General features: G+C 47.3%; 1 protein-coding gene across 6 annotated transcripts in view; it reads right to left on the reverse strand.

Annotated features, from left to right (window-relative positions):
* Nucleotides 1-24,769, reverse strand: part of Garnl3 (GTPase activating Rap/RanGAP domain like 3) — a 148,716-nt gene that overhangs the window by 111,292 nt on the left and 12,655 nt on the right. For 4 of the 6 annotated variants that reach the window (XM_012517003.2, XM_023701676.1, XM_023701677.1 and 1 more), the window contains exon 2: nt 13,208-13,378. The exons of 1 other annotated variant lie outside the window; for it this stretch is intronic. In XM_012517003.2, the coding sequence (XP_012372457.2) occupies nt 13,208-13,378 (171 nt within the window). Of the gene's footprint in view, nt 1-13,203; nt 13,379-24,769 lie in introns of those variants that run through there. One more of the 6 variants, XM_023701679.1, reaches the window with a different exon arrangement.

The following is a 24,769-nucleotide window of genomic DNA, read 5'->3' on the forward strand; positions in this document are numbered from 1 at the left end:
CGAGACACGTGAATTAAAATGGCCCCACCATGAAGGTGTTAATAAACTCATGAAAACTCCCTGCGAAGTTCCCTTCCCCAATGACCTCTGTCAGTGCCTTCATCTCTAAACTAAACCGTGGTGATCATACTGAATCCCAGAGAGGATGTGCAGAAACTGGATACCCATACACTGTACATGGGGATGGAAATGGTCGTTTCTTATAAAACAAAATATACAACTACTAGAGGACCAGAGCTGTACCCTGGAGTATTTATTCCAGGGAAATGAGGACATTATGCTCACTAAAACCTGCACAGAAGTGTTCAAAGAAGTTTATTCATAATAGCCTCAAACTGGAGACAACCTACATGTCCTTCCAAGGGCAAAATATTAACGCACTCACCACATGGCCATAATTTGTATGTCATGTTCCCAGGGATTCAAGCTGGTATGAGTGTGTTAAGCAAACCAGCATTCCGCAGCATGAAATATTACTCAGTCATTAAAAGGAACTAACAACTGTTCAACACAACTACTTGGATAACTCTCTAAGTAACTATGCCAACCGGAAAACCAAGTCCCCAACTGTTACATACTAGAAGATTCCAGTTATATAACATTCTTGGAATGACAAAGTGACAGAGGGAAAGAGGAGTTGGTGTGGCTAAAACGGGAACAGGATGGATGGATAGTAGCGGTACGGAACTGTTTAGTTTCTTGGCCGTCATTGGTGGGTACAGTAACGTACACATGTGATCAAACTGTATGTGAAACTAGGAAAATCTAAGATCAGGGGGCTGTATCAATGTCAATTTCCCAGTTGTGGGGGCTGTATCAATGTCAATTTCCCAGTTGTGACCTGGCCTACAGTTATAAAAGACGTCACCACTGGGGGAACCCTGTTAAAGGTACATGGGCTCTTTATTATTTCTTATAACTGCATAGGAATCCATCATTGTTCTAAAAATTTAATTTTTAAAAGGACATGGTACATGGTAGTTGGGGGTAGTGACTCACTCCTGTAATCCCAGTACTGTGGGAGGCTGAGGCAGGAGAACTGCAAGTTTGAGCCCAGCTTGGGCAACTAAATAAGACTGTCTTAAAGTAAAATAAAATAAAATAAAATAGGCTGGGGATGTAGCTCAGTGTGAAAGCCCTGAGTCCGATCCCTAGTGCCACAAAAAAACAAAAGCGACAACAAATGGACACAGTGCTGAGTTTCTGTAGTTCCAGCTACTTGGAAAGCTGAGGGAGGATCCTTGCTTGAGCCCAGGAGTTTGAGGCCAGCCTGAGAAACAGAGCAAGACCCTGTTCTCAAAACAAAAACAGTCTGAGCTGAAACTCCTTTCCTCATCCAATACTCAGCTGCTGAGCACCTACCAGGCACCAGGTGCCACACCAGGAGCAAACCCCTTTGACTCATGGTCCCTGCTCTCGCCAAGCTAACAGTGCAATGAGGATAAAAGATTCAATATACGTAGGACTTTCCAGGAACAAAAATACTGTGCAAGCAAAGTGGCCCTGTCTGTAGCAAGTCTACAAGGTGGGAAGCAGTCCCTGAGCGCACACACGGTCCTGGGGTCTGCCATCCAGACCCCTGGGAGATGCTGCCTGGAAGAGGATTCCTCCAAGCGAGCTGTCTGCACACCTGCCCTCCCTTCCCAGCGCTTCAGTGATGCTGGCATCTTAGCTGTAGGGTTAAGGTGGAGCTCGGAGTCTGGTTTGGTTCGGGAAATCCTGCTCCACATGGATCTATAAATACATGACCGCAAGTGCTGGGCAGAAACGGAACATAAGGGAAAGCTCAGCAGCCACCATATGTCGTGGTACACCTGCTCTAACCACCTGCAGGCCTGCGTCTGCAGGGGACGCTCTGCAAGTCTGTCTCCCCAGGCTCTGTTTCCCTCCTGGGAGCACCAAGATCTGCTCCTAACTGTGCCTCACCCTGAGGGAGACACGCTATCCAGAGTGGTATTTCTGCACAGCTCCTAGGGGCCAGAGTTGTAAAGGGGGCCAGAGTTGTAAAGGGCGCCAAGGGCTTTCTGACCCCTTGCTATCCCAAGCTGGTTAGAAATACAGGATCTTCTGCCCACATCGGGCCTAAGGAAGCAGAATGAGTACTCTAACAGGAGCTCCCAGGAACACATACACACACGCACTGAAATCTGAGAAGCACCCATTCTAGACCTTGGTTCACAAACCTAGCTCTATATCAAATCAGCTGGATTTTTCCCCCCTCTAATTTGTTTTATTATGAAATATTTCAAGATAAAGTATAAAGAATCAAGTAATGAGTATCGGAGATCCACATGATCATTCCTCTACCTCCTCCTCCTTTTGAGAGACAGAGTCTTGTTAAACCTCTCAGGCTGACCTTGAACTTCAGCCTCACTGCTTGGCCCCCTGAGGGAGGGCGATCACAGACACGCAGCAGTGGGCCCAGCCAGGGACGCGCGAATCCCTGTGCCCCTCTCCCTCAGCCCACTTTTGTCACTCCTCTTCTGACACAGTCACTAACTGGGTCAATGTTTTTGTATTTCTACTACCTATGTACTTACTCATAAACAATATACTGTAATGTTTAGCATGTTTCACATTTTCATACTAGTGAGTATCATACTAGCCATATCTTTCTGCAACCAATTTCTTTGGTTGAGCAATAGCTTCTGAGATACAGACAGCATAAACTTGGTGTATCCTGCTGCAGCAACACCCCACTGTTCCTCCATTGTCCTACTGCTAGACATTTATGTTATTTCCAATTATTAAAATATGCTACAATAAGCATCCTTTTAAATATCCCCTTGAGGGCTGGCCAAGTAGTTCAGTAGATTAAAGCTGGGGGTACGATTCCCGGGCCTCCTGTGCTGGCCCCGCCCCCAGAGTACACTGAGACACTGAGCTGGCAATTGAGACTGGGCGTGGTGGCGCACGCCTGTAATCCCAGCTCTTGGGAGGCTGTAAACAGGCAGATCACTATGAGTCTGATCTAGTAGTGAGACCCTGAACACCCTGTAGAGACTTCCCTAAAATACAGAAAAAAAAATATCCCCTTGAGGCCTGGAATATAGCTCAGTGTCATAAGCACCTGTTTCTCAAGTGCAAGATTCTGAGTTTGATCTCCAGTACTACGTAAATAAATGAATAAATAACTAACTCCTTGAGCACAGGCACAGCTGCGTCCCTGCATCACACACCCAAGAATGGAACTGTGGGGCCATGAAGTGTGCACCGATATTTTTATATCAATGCACTCGCCTACAAGCAGTTCGTGAGTTCTCTGTGCTCTGTACCCTAATAGACACTTATTAGGGGACACTAGTTTTGCCAGTGTAAAGGAGTCGCAGTGCTGCCTCACTGTGGTGTGGTTTAAGTTATCCAGGGGCATGTTTTCCCCTTTTGCAGGTTTTGCCTATTGTACACCTTTTTCCCACACTTGTGTTTGTTGTTGGTCTTCTTCTAACTGATGTATAGGATTTATATATGTTGAGTATCAATCCTTGCTTGGTTAATAAACTATAGATGCTGTCTCCCAGCATTTTCCAGTGGCTTTTCTTTTGTTTCTAATATCTTTGATCATGAAGATAGTTTAAAATTCTCCTGTAGATGTGATAATATAGATGTTTTCCATCTTTTCCTTTATGGTCTTTGTTTTTCTGATTTAAGAAATCCTTCAGCACCATGATGTCATTGTCTTGCTTGTTCCCTACAAAAGTTTTAAAGTTTGCTTTATACTTTTTGATCCAAATATGTAAATGCTCAGTTCGCACTGCAGACCTCCTCAATTCACACCCTCGGCAGAGGGTCTGTGTACCTGCATTTTTAGCCAAAATCCATTCTATCAGCAAGGCCGCTACAGCCAGGCCGAGAAGCACTGACACACTCTTTTCTCACCCACTGGGCGCCAATGAAAGGCGTTTTCTCTGCAAAACCCCAGGGAACCCTCTCCTCTCTGCCACCTTCACTGAGTGGGAAGAGCTTCCGGAGACTTCCAGGTTCAGACACTTAAGGACCATATGGCGTCCAACCTGTTGTCACCTATGGCTGGGCAGCCTCTCTGCCAGGTACCTGAAAGGTGCCTCACCAGTTCTCATCACTAATGAGGAGGAACAGCGCCCTGGGCCTCCAGGTTCTCCACGCTTCCTGTTATACTGTTTTTTCCCACTATATTGAGTCGAAATCCATCACAGTTTAATTTCTACCAGCTGGCCCTACATCTATATCCTCGTGTTTTTCCTTAGCTTCCTCCGCGTCGCTCATACTCCCCCGGCCACCTGTCTAGTCTGGCTGTGCTCCCCACTCTCTCCTAGCCCTCCAGCCACACTGCCTGCTGCTCTACCTTCCCTCTCCTTCCCTTGTGAGCTGCTTCCTGCCTTAGGACCTGGAGCAGTTCTCTCCAAACTTCCTCCTGACCCCTTCTCCCCAGGCCGGGACTTACGAAGGCAGGGTGTCTGTCTCCCCACCTGAATTTACCCCTCACCGTGGGAGGTTCTCTGCTGCTTCTGCTCAAGGCTGCAATATAATAGCGGGCATAGAATTAGCTCTCAGCAGCATTTTGCTAAGTGATGGGCAAATGAACGCGTGAAAGGCGGCCAGCCAGCGCTCTGAGGTCATATAAAGTACGCTAAGCTCTCTCCCGCAGGGGACTTTCAAAAGTCTGAGAGTGGTCCTGCTTGCTAGGTCCTTTTCTTCTTTACAGGGGGCTCCTGGGGGAGGGGGCAGCCGGCTGTACTGGTTAAGTTCCTAAAGAAAGGGCAGAGCAAACACATTATTTCATAACTGCCTCTAGGATCATGCCTGGAGCGACGATCCCTGGGCTCAATGCATTATGCAGCTTATCCTTGGAATTTGTTCTTGACTTAGACATAGAAATACTGTAAATGTTACCTGAGGTTAATTTCAAAAATTCATTTTAGAGGTTAATACAATGACGGGAATATGAATGACCAAAGAGAGCTGTGGGAGTTGTCACAAAGAGCAAGCCGTGACATGGCTCACTAGCTGCCGGTTCTGGCGATTCCTGATTCCTACGTCTAGAGATTAGTGCTGTTCAGTAAACCAGGAATACAATTAAGTGGGACCGACATTGTAACATTAGAGAGTCAATCAATTACAACTGTTAAATTTTAACCCTTGTAGTCCCAGCACTTGGGAAACTGAAGAAATAATTAGATGGGAGCCTATATGCCGCTTTCACCCCAGGGTGACTGCCTGTGGAGAAGCCCTGGGGACCTCGGGGTGATGATGAGTCTGGGAAAGCTGAACATGGGGTGCCAAGGGGAGACCAAGAGCATGCATCCGTCTGCTCCTTCTCACCTCCAGTAAGAGCAATTGTTCTGCTGGCCAGGGAGGGGGGGGGGTAAGGGCACTGCCCTGCCACCAAGGGAACTTCAGGCCCTGATTTTAGGTAGCAGAGGAAAAAGAGCGTTCCTGCTTCTCTTTTCCCAATTGCCTGAGCTCCAGGTAATTCTTAGGCCAACATGGCATATTTTGGGGTCGCATGTTTGGATCCTTTTACAGCCAGCACCAATGTGTGAAAAATCTAGTCTCAAACAGAAAAATAAATGCTGTAGAAGTGATAGGAATTGTGTCTTGAGATGACAGGGTTGGGTGGGGTGGGGGTGGCTCTAGGCTACTTCTGTACCTACCCTGGTTTTGTAAGTGTGTGGACCGCACTCCGCTCTCCTCCAGGCACAGTGAAGCTACAGAGGGTGGAAGGCAGCTCACGCTGTGCTTTTGATGTCAAACTGTATTTTTCAAAGATCTGCTAAAATGTTTACTCTCTGCGCTGCTTTGACTGGGAAATGATCTCCAAATAAAACGCAATCATGAAACCCAGGTGATGCAAGTACTGAGAGAGCGGACGAGGCTAAGGGATGAACCCAATTTAAGGAGGCACAAATATTGAAACTATGAATCTTTATTACTACAGGAGAGGACAAGAGCCCAACCAGCCTGGTTCCAAGCCCAAAATGGGAATTACAAAGATCAGTGCAGGCTAAGAGAATTTAGGGCAGGGCAGCTCAACTATGGCCTTTTGCCTCTTCAAAGTACTGATTAAAAAGCAAACATTACCTAATCACTATTTATAGTCTGTCCTCACGGTGTTCTGTACTTTGGGTTGAGGTGAGCACCAAAATGGGTTGCTGGTCTTGAAGGAATATAAAATTGGAAAGACGTGAGGACTTGAATAGTCAGAGGAATACAATTCTCTGTAACGGCACAATCTCCTTGGGGACAACGATGGCTTTTGGCAATTATTCCTACAGGAGACAGAGAGCTCACCAGCGAGGAGGACATCTAGAAAGAGGCCACAGTGTCCTCGCAGAGAGCCAGACATCTTTCTGCCTGCTTTCAGGTGGCACAGGGCAGCAGCCTCAGGACACCAGCCCAGCCTCGACTCCTCAGCTTGTGGACCACAGGACCGGGGACAGAAGCGCCACCATCCTGTGCTCAGCTGCAGGCGCCTGGCTGGCTGCGACCTCACTGCTGGTGTGCCTTCAGATATGAGCTCTAGGCTAATGATTCCTTCCCCTAGGAGCTTTCTCCCCACTTCCAGACTCAGCCTTTCAACTGCAGACACAGGCTACAGCCCCCCGAAACATAAGGCGCCCCGCCCGAATCGGACTCGCTCCTGAGCATTAGCGATGGACCTTGGCCATCTTCCAGACTCAAGCTCGTGCTCATCTCCAATCTTCTCTCTCACAGCAACAGCTGCCGGGCGCCAGGCCCTGCTCGGGCCCCCACCAGCGTCCCTCTGACAATCAGGCTTGAAGCTCTGTGTCTTTATTTCATTATTTCACTTGCTTCAAAACTCAGGAGCATACATGGCTGCAAGGGCTTCTACCCCTGTGGCCTCATTTTCTCTCCAGCTGGCCACCTGAATTGCTTCTTGTTATTTCTGAGAGATGCTGTACACATTTACAAAGAAAGAAGTGCACATTCATCTCTCCCCTTTTCTCACACACGGTAGCATAAGTGGCTTCTCTCTACCTGGGGGTTTTCTACCTGCTGATTCAACAGAAAATGGGTTGAAAACACTTGAAAAAAAACTACATTAGAACTGAACATGTAGAGATTCTTTTACCTTGTTATCATTCCCTAAACAGTAGAGCACAAGCACCATGTGTGTAGCATTTATGCTGCACTAAGTAGTGTGAGTAATCTCAGAATCTTGAAGTATATGCAAGGTATGCATGAGCTACATGCAAGTGACATCATTTTACATCATTCACAGATTTGCTACCTGAATGTAAGCGATAGAAACCTAAAGTTACCCATTTTCAAAACAGTCTTTAACTTTGAGTGGAAAACTACTAGTAGATAAAGCTGCCTGCCTTCCTGTGGATGCGACTGAGGCTAGACATCTTTAAAAGGGGCCTACACAAAGGGGAGTGGTAGAACCCCAATAAAGTATGGCTCCCCGTGCTCACTCTGACTGGAAAAGTATAGGCAGTCAACAAGTTACCCTCCTGTGGTTTAATCATGTGCCCTGACGCCCACAAAGCGTTTATAGAGGGAATGAGCCAAGAGCCTCGGCAGTGACCAGAATGACAGTACCCCCACGTACTCAGCCTGTAGAAACTGAGGGAGGGGACCTGCGTGCTCGAGTTAAGCTGCTCACCTCAACAGCAATGGGCGCGCCTGCCAGCATGGAAGACTCCAGCCCTGCAGGATGAATTAAAGCCTTGCTTTCACTGATCCTCCATCGCTGGGCTTGCTCTGGATCTGGACAAGTGGGAAGGGTTCTGGAGCCAATCACCCCTAGATAATGAAGGGTGTTACACAACCTTTGATATTTTCATCCCTTGATATATCACAGTGAGCCTTTCAACTCGGTACCCAAAAGCTCCTGTATTCTTCCCTATGGCTGCAGAGTATTCCACTGAACAGACATACCATAGTTTATTTAACCAGTCTCCTAGCTAAATGGCTGTCAGTATTTTGCTGTTACTACTAACGCTGTGATGTCCAGCTGTGTCCACCATCTGCACGCAAAGTATCTGGAGCTCCCACCACGTCGCTTAGTTTCTTACCCTCTCTCCATTCGCTGCCTGCTTCCGCTCACACCACTGCTGGTCTTCCACCAGCACCCTTGCTGTCCTTACTCTAGCGAATACTTCATGAGCACCATCTATGGACCAGGGCCTCTGTTAAGCTGGGACAGAACAGGGGCATAAGGAAACAAAGAGCAGGGCCACCACACAAATCTTGCTGGGCTCCCAGCTGTTAGCGCTCTGAGTGCTCATCAGTAAGTCAGCCGCTCTGCTCTAGGTTTGGGATCAGCTGCAATTTAGTGACAAGGGTCAGGCAAATGGAAAAAATATGGATTTCTTTATTATCAGGGTTTCATGGGCACAGAGGCTGAGTCCTACACCCAAGGGCGCTTCCTGCCGCTTCCCCCAAGGTCAGCCTTTGGGTCAGTGCTCCTGTGGGACAGTCGGCCCTGAATAGGGGCGGACGCCTGCTGGGACAGTGGCCCTCAGATCCGCTGTCTCGTGACTGCCAAGCTCCAACAGGGGCTGAGACATGCTTGGCCCTGGCCTCTGGGAGATGCAGGAGCATTTTCCTCAGTGGGCAGGGGGTGAGGTAAAGCACAGGTGGGAAGGAGATGCCAAGCGAGAGGAAAGGAGAAGGGTCCAAGTTAGCTGCCAGCCTTTGTGCTCCAAGGGAGGGGAGGCATTTCTTCACAGAAATACCAGCCTAGGGGGACAGAAAGCCCCTGAACAGTGACCCACTTACTTCATAGCCTCTGTTCAAACAAACAGGGTATTTCAGAGCTTTTGAAAGATTCTGCATTTTTTAAAGTTTAAATTAAAAATGGCCTAATATTATACTTTGGTAACAAATTCTTTTAAAAATATACAGCAGTTGGGCCAGCCAGATAGCTCAGCAGATTAAAGTGCCTGCTTAGGCAGATGCAGGGATCAGGGCTCGATCCCCAGTGTGCTGTGCCAGCCCGGGAGTGCCGAGATGGTGACTGAGACTGCATGGTGGTGCGTACCTGTAATTCCAGCACTTGGGAGGCTGAAAAACAGGAGGATCACTACGAGTCTGAGCTATGCAGTGAGACCCTGCAGACCCTGTACTAAATACATTAAAAATAATACACAGCAATTTTTCTCAAAAGATTAAAAAGTAAACTATTACTATCTAAGTCAGCCTCCTGAGGAAACTGAGTCTGAAGTATAGATATTTAAAGAAATTCAACTTTATTATAGTATATTATAACTGACTACAGAAAGGACTGGAAGTAAACAAGAATTAAAAGGTAATTCAGAGGGGGTTAAAAACCTTTCAAACTTTTCCCCCTCTGCTGCTAGCTGATACCCTTTTAGGGACAGCAGAGACTGAGCAGCCTTCCAACAGCCCTCCTTTCTTTATCCTAATCTCTGGAGCAATTTCCTCTCACTGGTGGTCAGTAACAGCCTGGAACCGAGGCTGCAAGTTCAGGAAAGCGAGAAAGGCCTCAGAAGATCTTGCGTCTGCCGCTTTAGGGCCCCTGAGTCTCGAACGTGCTCTGTGGATTTCGGGTCAGCAAATGCAACAGTCAGGTTTCTGTCTCGATCCTCCGGCTTTGTGTTGCACATGACACCTTCCGACAGATTCCTGGTCCTACCGCTAGGGATTCTCATTATACACGTTTTGTGATCCACATTTAGGTTATTTTTTTGATTGGCTACAGACGATGCTTTCCTCCTCAAATTTTCTCCACTGGCTCTTTTTTTTTTTTTTTAATGGCCCATTAGATCTCATTCTGCCTCCTGCCCACTCCTTTTCATGTCCAAGGCGTGCTCGCTAGCTAAGGAAGGATCAAGTCTCCCCATAAGGGGCCCTCCCTGGAAGAGCTAGGGAGGGCCCTGTGGGAGCCCTGGACCAGGTTCTTCTAACTGGCAGGAAAGACTTTTCCCCTCTGAATGTAAAGCTGTGAGGACATATGGCATACTGCCTGGGACCACAGAGCCTGCAGGAGGTGACATGCCATGGAAAGGAGGCCAACAGGCAGGGAGAAGCAGGGAAGGGAGACAGGAGATGGGAGAGAGGAAAAAGAGAAAAGCAGGCTGACTTGACAGCCCCTGAGGCCCTGGAGGTTATTCCTAAAGCCAGACTCTTCGCTTTCTTTAGTTTGGTTAAATGCACCCCCGCGTTCTCCTTTCTCGCCAAAGCTAAGCCGAGGTGGATTTCTGTCCCTTGCAACCAACAAAGCCCTTCCTAGCCCATTCCTCTAGTGCCACCCTGGTACACGGTTGAGATGAATTTTTCTACGCAGCTTCAAACCAGCTTTTGGCTATCTCGAAAACCATATAGAGCCTCTCAATGTCCCCAAGGTACAGCATGACATCTTTCACTATCACAATATCCTGTTTGACTTTATAGACTTTTTACTGTGGCATCACAAAAGGGGCCAAGTGGGATATTGTCTGTGCCTCAAGCGAGCTCCCAGAGTGCCCTGCTTTTGCCTTGGCCTTGCTAATTTTGCCTTCTAGAATACCTCCTACCCCACCTCTGCCTGCTGAAATCTGCAGAAGAGAAAGAAGAGGCGGAAGTTCCTACTCCTTTTTAAGGCCTGTTCCACATTACAAAGACCTCCCTAAGTACTTTCTACCCTGAAAGATGTGACTCTGTCCCTCTTCAGCCTTGACAGCATTTACCTCTGAACTCTATTCTGTTGTACCTGAGTGGAATTGCTCCGTTCCTGAGTGGAAACTTGAGGCGCTCTTCCTCATCCCACCACCTACACTTCCAGGTCCATCCTAACCTTCCTCTGAAGTTTTCCCAAGTCAGTCCCAGCATTCCCACCACTCACCAGTCCCTCTTCCCCCGACAGGTCTTACCCTTTCATCAGACTTGGCTTACTCCAATCTATGTGCCTACAGACACCAGGTAACTTTGGCTGTATACAAATCTGATCATGCTCTGCCCAGTCTAGAGAGTCTAGGCCAACAGTTCATACTCTCCATTGTCTTGGCTTGTCTTGACCTCTCCAAGCTCTCTGCCAGCTACTCCTCAAGAACACCAGCCAAACCAGAATGTTTCTGGTCTCCCTACTGCCCCAAGTGCCTTAACGTGGCTCACTTTTGCATAGATGGTCTGCTCTGTGTATGAAGGTCTCTCACAGTTCTGTCTGGAAGTTCTCAGATTTCCAGTACTCCCTCCACTGAGAATCTTCTTGGAGCGCCTCAGGTAACAGCACTTGTATCAGCCCCCAGCTGATGTGGCAGGGAACATCCCCTCTGCGTTGCCAGTCACCGGCACAAGGCCCAGCACAGCGTACTGGTGCTCAATAAAGTATATCAGAGCTACCAGAAGCCCAGGTCTTCCATTACCATTTGAGCTAGTACAAAGCCCTGCTCTGGCTCGGCCAACTTCGCTGGTGTCCAGCACTGGACAAATAGATTCTTCATGGTAACAAAATACCCATGGACACTGATATCCCATAACACTCTGAACCTGCTAGAAGTGCAGCAATTATAGTTTTCTTTCTTTTTTTTTTTGTGCAGGGTCTCACTACACAGCCCACATTAGTAGTGATCCTCCTGATTTCTGCCTCCCAAGTGATGGGATTACAGGCGTGCACCACCACGTCTGGACTCCATCGCTGGCTCAGTGCACCCGGGGGCAAACCCTGGCTCCTGCAAGCGCTTAGTTCACAGAGCTATACTGCTGGCCCTAGTGAAACAATTATAAATTTAACTACAGTATAGGATCCTTTCAGATTTCAAATTGGGTTCCCACTGCCTAAGAAAGTTCAGACCCCTTCATAGGTATATACAAGGAGTGACAAAATTCTTTTTATGTATTGTACTACAGGTGGCTACTCCTTTAGAGCAACATTTTCAACACTTGTCATAGATGAGCTACCTAAGGAGTTTTAAAAAATACTGGCGCTGTATCTCATCCCTGCCTTGAGAGTTTTGGGGAGACGGAGCACACCTCCACACATTCTAAAGCTTTGGTGAGTGTCACATGGTGCAGGCCCTGCTGAGAACCCTGGGTTTCATACCTGTCACCACTGCTGGCATACACTCTCAGGGGTGCTCGCTCTGTGTGTTCTCTTGGTTCAAGGCAGCCTCCTTCCTCATCCTGCCTGAGCCATGTTCATCCTATGGGGCTGAATTCCACTGCGGTCCCTTCTGTCCTCCAGCTGGTTACCGCCTCTGACAGCACTTTTCTGGTGCTGTCAACCACTGGAGTTGTTATTTGTTCATCTCTATGGCAGGGGTCTGAATTTAGACTTGACTAGCAGACACACCCTGTAAAGGCAGGCATTTACAGTGGCCCTCCTTCACACGCCTCAGATCCACAGAGTCAGAATGCCCGTGGATGGGCCTCACTCTGAGTTGTCCCTTGGCTCCCCAGGGAGCTTGACCCACACCCTACCCAGGATGTGGCATCAATAAACACCTCTTACATTGAATTGACAAGCATTTCCTTTGTTTGAAAGTTAATCACATTGTCGCACCTCGTCACTTTTTATTTCCCTGGAGAGCCAAGCACCCCTTCTTTGTAGCAGCTTCTTCATCCAACTAATATTATCTAATGTTTTTACAAATGCCTGCGGCTCTGGAGAATACAGTCACACGCTAAGGGACTTTGAGTCCACAGACACATTAGTTCTAGTAATTATTATTATTATTTGTTCTTTCTCTTTTTACAGTTATTGCAATTTTTCTGTAATGAAATTTTTTCCTTGCACTTTCCAGGGTAAGGGAGACATCTTCTGTCATACCCCCAGTAAGTCGCTGGCACATGGAGGGCATGCTGCAGTGTGCACTGACTCAAAGCAATCCATTCATGGCACATAGCATAGTTATTAGCGCACCCTTACGTGACCATTTGACTAGGGGCTACTCAGCCAGGAGATGGAAGCCTCCTGCGGACAGGACCTGAATCTCCTTTCTTCATAAAGCCTAACCCAGAGCCTTGCCAAAGTAGGTGTCAACAAACATTGCCAGAAAAAAAAAAAATCCATGACTAAGGCATCATCAAGAACAGAAATGCAGGGCTGAGGAAACAGCTCAGCAGCTCAACACCTGCCTGCCAAGTGCAAGGTCCTGAGTTCAATTCCCAGCACCATAAAAAAAAAAAAAAAGAACAGAAATACAACCTCCCAACCAATCTTCCACTGCCCTCTCCTTCCCTACTATTCCCTGAAGGGTAGGAAGTATACTATTTCTGAGCACAGTGGACACAAACCAAAATGCTGCTTCTTTTACTTACTTACAGGTTGACCTGGGACTCTAGTTCAGGGTCTTTCGTTGGCCACGTCTGAAGAGGTTGGATGCCAAAGGACAGAGACGACTTGGCCTTCCAGAGAAGGGTTTGTGCCATCTGACTCCCACAGGACCCCTTGGTCATCGGATCCATCAGCGGGGCTGAAGGCTGAAGCGCTGTGCTGAAGCAGGAGTTGGGAAAGGCACTGAGAACCTGAGAAGGAAGGGTGTGGTCCACCCCCACCCCAATAGCCCACTCAAATGCCAGAAGCAGGGCACTTGGAGGTGCTCCCAAGACACAGGTGCCCACTGAGGGTGAAGTGTCACACTGCTCGGGGCCCTGTGCTGCCCTGGAACAGCCCAAATCCTAGCGTCTCCCTCAGCCCTGAGTTACGTTACCCACAGGGTATAGTCAGTGAGACTCTGCTAGTCAGTGTGACTATGTGTTATGTGTGCCCCCTCCCAAGTTCACATGTTGGAACTTAACCTTCTTGTGAAGTTATTAAGAGGGCAGAAACTTAACTCAGCTATGGTGTGCAGAAGAGGGGGCTTTGGAAGGTGACTACAGTTAAATCAGGTCATCAGGCTCAGCCTCCATCACTGAGCACTGTGGCTTTGTAAGAAGAGAGAGAAATCAGAGGAGGCACAGACACACGGCACAGTCCCTTTTTCTTGCCCCATAATTCCCTGTGCCACCTCAGGATTCTGCCAGGAGGAAGGCCAGTGCCACATGCAGCCTCTCACCCTTTGATGAGAACTGTGGGCCAAAATGAATGTGTTTTTATGTATAAAGTTACCCAGCCTCAGATACTTTGTCATAGTACTGAAAAGTAGACTAATACAGATTTAAAGATCCTGGAAACTTTCAAAAATCACAAACTTAAAGGCAACACTGACTTGATAACGGAAGCTATGTCTACGTACCCAAGTCTTCTGCTTTTGGAGAGATGGTGGGAACTAATGCCTATCAATAGGGTAGTTCAGTAATACTTGGTTTATCTAATTTCTAGTTAACACATTCAAAAACAAAGAGCTCAGAGTGGTAACAACACTGGAAACCAGAAAGATCAAAATTCACATTTTCAGCGGCACGGCATGTGGTGTGCAAACAGTGAACGCCTGTAGAGTTCATAAATAGATTGCTTATAGGGCTGACTGAGAAAGGCATTCCTGGGGTGTGCTTGCTCTTGCCCTGATGGTGCACCGAGGAAGGTAGGAAAGGCAGGTTGGGGTACAGGGTTGCTTTGTGAGGAGCTGCAGGCCCCCCCTGCTCCTTTTGATGGGAACAATTTTTTGAGCCAGTTAGCAGTGCCTTCCCCCCTCAAACAATAGACAAACAAGCCAACAAAATACAATTACCTGGAAATGGAAAAACATAAATAAAAAGAAATCTTGGATAACATTTGGTCAAGAGGTACTCTTTATGATGTCTTTTTTGGGGAAGTATTAGAGATTGAGCTCAAGGCCTCACACATACTATGTGAGTATAGTCCTCTACCTCCAAGCCCCATCCCCTACACCATCCCTTTTTACTTCATAAATATTGTCTTTTGAGTACCAGAAATCTAACTCAGAACCTTATGATTGCCATGAAGGCACTGTGCTGCTGAGCTATATACCTGACTTCTTTACTTTTTGAGATGGGGGTCTAAGTTCTGTGGGCTGAACTCAAATTTATGATCCTTCTGCCTCAGTTTCCCGAATATCTGGGACTATGGGCATGTGTCAGGGAGTTTAGCTCTTTATAATGTCTTCTTTAAAAATACTATGAAAAGGCGAAAGACGGGAGACACAGGTTCATGGCAGTACGATCTGGGGAGGGTTTGCACAGGAAGCTGCAGCTGCTGCAGGACTAGATGCTCAGGGCAGCGATCCCCTGCTGGGTATCTGGGAGTGGCCAATGCCCACTCCAAGACACTCTAGTAGAGCCAAGTAGGCCCAAGGCTGAGGCTTGCCACAAGCAGAAGTCACTCCAGTGACATGCTTCCTGCAGGATGCAAGTCCCCGAGTCCTGCCTGTCCCTGGGCCTCTTCCCTTGCTAGGACTCCCTGGTGTTCATCCTTTGTGTATGAAGACACTCAGCTCTCCTCAGCACTTGTCCAGGGCCGGAGAAGTAACCTGCTGCACATCGGACCCAGACTTTGAGTTTGTCTTGCCCCAGGCTGCTCAGGCCACTTAACCTTAGAGCACCTAGACAGGCATCAAAGGCTCTGGCCTTCCAGCTACCACAAGAGACAAGAGCCCACACTGCTCTTTAGTCAAAGGCACCCGAGACTTCTAAGTCTGAGTCTACAGCTGCCTTAGCGCTGAAACAATAAATAAAGATGAAGAATGGCTTTGGAAGGAGAGATACACTTCCTTCTTGTTTTTCTGAATCCTTGAGAGCTTTTAGACAGCATCTCCCAGTCCAGACTGCCCTTGAACCAAGTAGCTCCGTAACACTTGCATATAAAAGATTAAGAAAATGCTCTCAAACTCCCAATATATTAGTCAAGTTTTGAACCCTGTGACAAAACAGCTGACAGGAGCAATTTCAAGCAGGAAGGGTTTGTCCTGGCTCCTGGTTTCAGAGGTTTGGTCCGTGGGCTGGCTCTGTTGCCTTTAGGCCTGAGAGGGGCTGAAGAGGCAGAGAGGGAGGGCAGAGCAAAGCTGCGCCTGTCCTGGCAGTGGAAAAGCAGAGACTGAAGAGGCAGAGAGGAGTTGGGCCAGAAAAACCCTTCAAAGCCACACTCCCTGGGACCCACTTCCTCCACCGGTCCCCACTGAGCCCGCTGTGCTGGGGACCAAGCCCCTAATCCAGGTGTCTGTGAGAAATGCTTCATATTTATTCCTAAACCATGATACCTAGTGCGGGCATGCAGAAAGCAGGACAGGAGGCAGGAAGGAGCTGGGTAAGGTTTTGGTTTCAATTCGATCTATGCTGCTGTCCAGCTCGGTGGCCACTCGTGAAGTGACTATGGAGCAAATGAAATGTGGGCAACCCAGCGGGAGCCATGCAGGCGTGGCACACACTCAGGCCTGCGGAGAGACAGTGCAAATCAAAAGCATGGCAAAACTTGTCACCAATATGTTTTTACACCAGTGACATGTTGAATGATAAATCATTAGAATTTTAATGTGGCTGATCGAAAAGCTACAATTCCACATGTAGTTGGCTTTATTGTGCGGACAGAGCTGCTTGGAGCGAATGACTCCTCAGAGCTGTGCCCGCCTGAGCCAAGGAGCTGGGCTCTCACATTCCTGCAGCCTCAGTCTCTGGTGGGCTGGGGGCTGCGGGGTGTGGGTGACAACAACTCAGAGCTCCCTGCACAGGCACAAGGCAGCCAGAGGGGGTGAAGGCTGGGCAAACACGAGGTGCCTGTGTGGGGCTGGAGGAGCACTGGAGGGATAGGGGGGTCAGAGTGTCCGAGGGGACCCAGGGGACCAAGAGTATGTATGACACGGCTCCCTTTGCTTGCCTTCCTCTCCAGTTAAGTCTGCTTTCCTATCATTCCTTCCCCTGCAGCTGCAAATCTGTATGTGACCTCCATGCCTGGCCATCTGGCGAACCCTAGGTCTCGGACATCTCTCCACAGCAGTGCCAGGAAATGGTCATGGTTTGCATCTAAGTGGCCCCCTAAAGCCTCCTCTGGCCTTGGCAGGGCAAGGGATAGGCTTTTCAGGGGTAGCAGAATCTAGAGTTTGTGATTGGTTCACTGTCAGGTACTGGGACTGGGAGTGTGAGTGCTACACCCGCCCTAGGGCAGGTAGCCTGCATGCACTATGCAGGACAGGAGAAGCTCACTCCTCTCGTTTGTGCTGCTTTTGCTGTCTTCTACCACGATGCATGGCTGCGCCTTTGTCATGTGCCATTCTTCCTTGGAACCAGCCAAATAATTTAGCTCTACAAAGTGTGAGCTAAATAAACCTTTCCTTCCTTAATTTTGGGTGTTAGGTATTTTGCCTCAACAATGAGAGAAAAGTAACCAAGACAAAATGTTTACAATTCTGTTCTTCAGCTGATAGCGGCCAGACCCCTCAACCTCAGATACAATACTAAGATTGCTTCAGCATGTTACTTTCTGGCCCTTTAATCTTTAAGATTTTTGTTTAAACATTTAAATGTCAGCTCTCTTATGCCCTTCCTGCTAGTTAATCTTTTTACCCTAATGTTAGGTTATGTTCTCTAAGATTTTCATGTCATTTTTTAACCTTTGTTTTCTAACTGTTCAGATTCTGTCGTCACCATTCGTTTTAGCTCACGTTCACTTCTTTTCCCCTGTGTGTTCTTAACTTTCTGATTTAGAACACTGTATGTTCCTCTTAATCTTCTGACACTTTATTGGCTCACTGTGTAAAATATTTTGTGGTTGGAGAACTTCTTGCAAAGATGGCAGCCGCACTGGTCATTGTGTAATTCCTTGGAACTCATGGCCCAGGAGCTAGAAGAAAATGGGCTGACGTGAGAGGATGTCCAGAGAACGCTGTAACTGGAGACCTGCTGCAAACAGGACTGCTCTGAGGGCCAGCCCCTGGCCACTGCTGACCCAAGTGATGAGGCCCTTGGGCAGTGCAGAGGACAGGGCAGGTTTCTTTTTGTTGTCCAGCTTTCTGACAAGAAAGGGGTCCTGGTCTGAGGAAAGGCTGAGAGAAGGATGTGTGTGCTGGGCATGTGAACCTCTCCAGAGGTATCTAGCAGAAGTACAGTAGCATGCGGAAGGGAGGGCCATGTGTCACAGGAGGTCACCCTGACCCAGAGCCTCTCTGGTGGGTCCTGGTGATCCTAAATCAGGAAGCTGGGTAGCAAGGCAGGCTCTGTGGAGCGGCAGACTGGCTCAGCAGTGGGGCCTTGCAGAGAAGCCATGGGGACAGTGAAAATGGAGGGCCAGTGTCCACTGTCTCTGAAGCCTTTTTGGTTGAAAAGACCAGACCTACAGCCAGAGTGCAGAGTGCAGCTTGAACAAAAGGGGTCCAGGTGGATCCACCCGCATTCCTAGAGCAGGCAGACAGGTCTGCGCCTGTTCCACAGCCACCAGCACAGGCCAGGCAGAACTGTAGCAGGGGGCAGGTGGCAAAGGCACAGACCAGAAGACTTGAATGGAGCGCAAAAGAAAAATCATGACAATGGCCTTGTTCCTGCAAGAAAATGAGAGTACGAGGAGGCCTCTCTCCAAAGGTCACAGCGTCCGCACACGCACTTCTCAAGGCTCCAGGACAAAGATGCAGAAGGGGCAGGAAAGGCAGACTTGGTGAGGTGCTCTGGAGGGGGGACGGTGGCCCTGCTGGAGGATGAGGGCGCCCCCAGCACATGCATCTCCAGTGCAGGGTGTCTGCACAAATGGACCGTTTGGAGTGGGGACAGCCAAGAAGCATACTCAAAAGGTCACTATTTTCTTTCCTCTGACACCTGAGCCCATCAGAGCCTCCAGTCTCAGCACTGCAGCCTGCTGTGATGTGGGTGGAGGGAAATGTGGTGGATTGAGCCACCAATCCATCCGTGCTCGCCATCTTACACCCTCTTTGTCCTGTTTTTTTGTTTTTGTTTTTTTTTTTCAAAGTCTTTGTCCTGTTTGTTGAGAACGCTTGCACCCAAGCAAAGTCAGCCCTGGTGCATGTCTTCAAACCCAGGTCAGTGTGAAGTCTGAGCTGACCTGGCCACCAACTGAGCAGTGGATGAACTGGGAGTGGGCGTGAAGCTGCTGCCCCCCACCTCCACTCGCCCTCTCGTCACTCTCTGATGAGCATCTGTGGGTTGGTCCAGGCGGTGCATTTGTGTGTCACATGTGGTCCATTTCCCTGTGCTAGGATATTAGCCGCATGAGGCAGGAGCCCCATCCGCCTCGTGTTGGTGTCTCGCCAGAGCCTGCACTCACAGGTGCCCACAAGAGTCTGCGGAATGCATACAGGACTGTGCGAATTTCAGAAATACAGGAAAATGATTCATGTGGAGTAGGGAGGCCATGTTGAATGTTTGGCTCTTCCTAAGTAAGCGTCACAGTCTCCAACAGGCAGCCAGCTACTTCGTGAGGACAGGAGCGAAGGCCATCCATCTCTGGAACACCAGTCTGGGCCTGAGGTACAGAATGGACACCACTAGGTACTTAATGGCTTGCAGTGCATTAGAGGCATTTTGCTCGCTGGCCATAAAATGAGAGGCAGGAGCTTCTAAGCCTTCTTCCATTTGTGCCATGAGCTCACTGATCGTCATAGCTGCAAGCCCACTCTGTCCACCCAGATGATCCTGGGCTGCCTATTTTTACTTCCTTGCCCAAGAGGGAGGCGCCAAGCGTGGGTGCAGCTACGCAGCAGCGCTGCAGAGCACAAGGGGTCTGTGCGGCCGACTTCCCAGCGGTGTGTCAAAGTTGTGTTTGCGCTGTCTGAAGACACACACTGCCTGTGGCACATGTCGTGGGCGACTTGCTGCAAGCCCACTTCAGCCCCCTTGCCCTGTGTGAAAGTTGTAAGGCAATGCTTAAGCAACTTCATCCCTTTTAGAGCTGCAGACCCCACATGAGAGTCTCCAACCGGGCCTGGGGCGGGGCCGAGCAAGAGGGTCCAAGCCACCACTGTGCGTTTGCAGGTGCTGACAGGGTACTGGGGAGCGCTGCAGTCAGAAGCTTTTTGAGTTTACAGCTCTCTACGGTAGCAGTGGCAGCTTTAGGACTCAAACCAGAGCTGGCAATGGGGATCTACAGTACGCAAGGTGGAAGGAGCTCCTGGCTTCTCCCCTGATCATTACTTTTGTTGTCTTCGTTTCAGTACTGGTGACTGAATCCAGGGCCTTGCATATGCTGACCATGTGCTTCACCCCTGGGCTATGTGCCAGCCAGGAGGAGGTGCTTGTCACAAAGTGGCAGCTTGCTTTCCTGATCACAGCAAAGCTGAGTGGTCCTGGGAGCTCAGGCTACTTGGGTTTCCGGCACTTCCCGTGATTTTCTAAGTGCTTAATTCGCAGTATCAGTGTTAAATCCCTTTCTGCTTAAACCAGGGAGAGTAGATTCCGTTGTCTGCAATAGATTGCTACTGATAAGCCCTGTATAGCGCCTGTCAGACTGGATTGTGCGAGAGACCGTGGGTGTGACCCTGTGCAGAGTGAGAGGCAGGGAAGTAGGAGCAGTGGTACTACTTCCGGTGGGCCACAAAGAGGGACAGTTTCCTTTTACTGGAAGATGTAGAAATGTTACCTTTTGAGTATAAAATAGCTGTTGGTCAAAGCACTAAGCATTTTCGCTCAAGCAGCAGGCAGGCGCTAAGCAGCAACCGAGGACTCGTCTGCCACACCTCACATTGTTACACTGCAGCAGGGTTTGCAAGGCTGTCCATCATTTGGGTCAGGCTGTTGAGACTTTGTAATTATGTTACCAAAATTGCCACATCCCAAAGAGTGCTGGAAACACAGTACATCTAACTTACACGTGCTTCAATGTCTCCTGTTACAAAGCTTACCTGCATTTTCCAGCCATCGAAACACACCTGCAACGTCCTCTCATGCACTGAGTCCACCCGGCCTTACTAGTCCCCATACCCAAGATTTGAGGTATAGCCCAGAGCCAGCTGCTGCATGGACCTATTTTTTTTTTTCCCTAAGCCACACTTTCAAATGTGGGCGCCCCCAGCACATGCATCTCCAGCGCATGTGGACCACATCATTAGGTCCACGCATCATTTCCTCCGTGAAATTTCTCTTTTTCAAACAGAATGCCTCTTCATTCATTCTGAAATCTTTCTCTTTATTGGATCATTTTTATCAGATATAAACATATTTATAAAACAAAAGCAAAAAGCCTGAAATCCAAATAAGCAAATGAAAACACCCACAAACTTCGCACCTCATTCCCTCTTGCAAAGAGTGGACTAGACTTGTTGCTTTCAATCTATCTGCTGTCATGGTCTCCTGGAATTGCTCTGGGGAGATTCTCAACTTCGCTGTTCCAGAGAACAGTGAGCCCTCTCCACTTGGTACCTTGACAAAGGACAAGTATCGCTTTTGTCCACAGGCTACAAAACCAGTGGTTGATTCTTAGTTCTTCATTTTATTTGACCCATCAGTAACATTCACAATAAATACAAAAATCTTTTGGTTGTTTTTAACAAAAAAAAAAACTAATTTTATTTCCTTAAAATAGAAAAGTTTTCTTTTTCTTTTCTTTTTTTTTTTTTCCCCCGAAACTGGGGATTGAACTCGGGCCCTTGCGCTTGCCAGGGAAGCGCTTATTCCACTGAGCCATTTCTCCGGCCCTAGAAAAGTTTTCAATCACGTCATGTATCCATGACACAATGGCTTCACCTCCACATCTCAGAGTCTGGGGATTTATATCTACAGTTAACCAAAGTTCACCAAATCAGTTAAACCTCCTAATCATTGATGCCCTTTTCTTAGTGTTTCTAATATCCCTTTTGTTTTGATTTTTTTATCTTGTATTTGTTTATTTATTTGGTACAGGGTCTCATATGCAGCTCAGCGTCATAGTGATCCACCTGCCTCAGCCTCCCCAGGGCTGGGATCACAGGTGTGCATCATGTGGGTGGCCAGCTCTGCACAGGGCTGGCATAGCATGAGGTACCGGGCATCAAGGCTGGGTCCTTGCACTTACCAGGCAGGCAATTAGACCACCAAGCTGTCTTGGACCCTGAATTTTTTTTTTTTTTTTAGTTTTAATTGTTCTTTGTCCTGAAGTTTGAACCTTTCTCTATGTCACTAGTGTTCACAGGCACATTACAGATAATTTCAAACATTTTCCCCATCTGCATTACCCGGAGCACTGACAGCACGGAAATCTGAATTGAGGTGTGCTGGAAGCACACAATAGTTTTTAAAGGCATAACTGAAAAAAGTGACTACCTTGATAATTTTTAATGTTAACTGCCTGTCAAAATGAAAATATTTTAGATACACTATATTAAACTATTTAAATTAATTTCACTTACTTTGCTCTTTAAAATATGGCCACCATAATTTTTAAAATTAAGGGGCCGGGGAGATAGCTCAGTAGAATAAGTGCTTCCCTGGCAAGCACAAGGGCCTGAGTTCAATCCCCGGTTCAGCCAAAATAAATAAATAAATAAAATTAAATATGTAATGTTTAAATTTTATATGTAATTTTACGTACTTGCTATCTTAGTTACCTTTTTCTTGTTGCTGAGACAAAATACTCAATGCCCAAAGTCAAAAAAGGAAAGGCTTATTTAGTTCACAGTTTGTAGAGGTTTCAGTCCATAATTAGCTGGCTCCAAGGCAGAGTGGCTCATAGCAGAGGGACAAACCAATGGTGGCAGAGGACAGCAAACCAATGAGGGTGGGGAAGACTACAAGCTTCTTTCTGTCACTTACACTGTGTGCAGGCTACCTGCCCTACAGCAGGTGTAGCACTCACAAGCTTAACCCCAGCACTGCACCATGAATCAATCACAAACTTTAGATTTAGCCACCTCTGAAAAGCCGCCCCCCGTGACTGCTTGAGGTTTTGGGGGGACATCCAAATACAAACTATAGCACTTGCTATTCCCAGAAGTACCTTGTTTCTTCTCACTTAACATTTATGTCCATCCTAGATACCACCCCAGACAGAAACATCAGCCTTCTAACAGAGGATTAGGATTGTATTGACAAATCCTAATGGACTTTCTGTTTTACATCTTTACAAGCCATAGTTGAATGTTTGTATCCCTCAAAAGTCATATGTTGAAACTGAACCCCAAATCTGATAGCATTAGGAGATAAGGCCTTTGGGAGGAACTTAGGTCAGGAGGGTTCCACCCTCACCAACAGGCCTAATGCCAATACAGAGGGGTCAAATGAGCTCAGCAGCCTCATCCAGTGTTCTGTCATGCCAGGAGACTTCTAGAAAGCACCATCTAAGAGGAAGAAGCCCTCATAAAATATTAAATTACTGATGCCTTGGTCTTTGACATTCTAGCTTCTAGAACTGCAAGTAAATTTCTGTTGATTATAAATTACTAATAAGGTGTTCTATTATAGGAGTCCAAATGGCCCAAGCAATGAGCGATCCTACAGTGATCATAAACCTACCAAAATCTCTGGCCAGTCACACTTCAATGCCAACTTACATCTGCACTCTTCTCGTAGAACCTGGCTTTATAAACAACCAGGTGTGTGGTTTTCATTTTCCCACCTCTCTGCACTTTCTGTATCTGTGTATCTCTTCATGTTGCTTTAAAATTTCACATACCCTTACCCCGAAAAAACAGCAGTGAGTCTCACTGCAGAAGCGAAAACAGATAATTTTCCTACAGTATTCATTGACAGACTTCATCTCTCTTCAGATCTTCCAACTCTGGAAACCAGATGACCAAATGTAATTTCTCATCTTAACCTTCTAAAGCAAAACTAATTTGACTATTGTCTTCTTCCAAGAAAGGAAGCTGGTTTACATTAATTTAAAATCTTAGTGAATAATAAAAGTTGTTTCTACCCTGATCTTAGGAGAACAGATATAATATGAAAATTAATTTCCTTCTGTTGGCCCTAGGAGCCCATTATGTCAGCCCAATACAAGACAGCTTTTAATAGTCTTTCCCAGGAAGACGGCTGCTTTTCTGAACGACAACTGACAGCAGCAGATTTATTTATGATTAAATACTTAAGGGCCTGACGCAAACAAAAAGACCGACATAACATGGAGGAATGAAACCTAGGAAGACAGTTCACATTAGAATACTTGTTTACAAAACTACCTGAAAAACAGAAGCCTCCTGGAAAACAACAACAAGAATAAGATCCAAGCACAGGAAGACACAGAAGGAAGAAGAAAAGAAGGCAACTGCATGCATAATGGATAACTGCTCTTTTAGAAACCGATCTTGGCCTGGAAAGCAACATTAAGGAACCAGAAAGCATTTGTCTTGGCACCAAATTTGTTCTCCAAAGGCGTGGGATCCATGCATTACTAATAAGGGTATCATCATGTATGGAGCAATATTTGGGAAAGAAAAAAATATGTTTTCTACTTGTCACTCAAAATCCTCTGTGGCAGGGCTCTGCAGCAGATGTGGCTAAACTTAGCAGCCATAAGTTCACCTCTGAAGTTAGTCTTTTACAATTAGAGATGAAAATAAATATAGAAACCTCAATCCTGTGACTTGATTTTGGAAAAGTTACCCTCATATCATGGCATTTTAGTTTTTTTAAGTCAACCCCAGTGCCCATACATTCTTCTGGTAATTTTTATGACCTCTGCTTGATCACTATAATGGAAGTCATGTAACCTCTCAGTTCTGGGTTGAGCACAAGCCCTGGGTGCAGCCTATTCACGTACTTCATCCCCTTCTGAACAAAGTAGTTGGTGCAGAAATGACCAGAGAACCCGATAGCCAATGAATGTCAACCTTGGGACAGGTGTGAGGATCGCTAGGGAGCCCTATCCTTCTGCTAGAATACAAAGTAAAACTGTAGCAGCTAACTTGTTGACTCTGAGCAGAAAGCCAACCCAGAAAGTGAAGGCCACTGATGACCTTATTTGAGCATGCAGACCTATCTGCCCCCAAAGCTTGATCTACCCAGCATGCTGCAGCTGCATAAGTCAATGATTCTTTTCTGCTTGTCATTTATAGACTTTGACAGCATTTTTTTTTTT

This window comes from Octodon degus, unplaced genomic scaffold (assembly GCF_000260255.1).
Source record: "Octodon degus isolate 3935 unplaced genomic scaffold, OctDeg1.0 scaffold00138, whole genome shotgun sequence".
NCBI lineage: Eukaryota > Metazoa > Chordata > Mammalia > Rodentia > Octodontidae > Octodon > Octodon degus.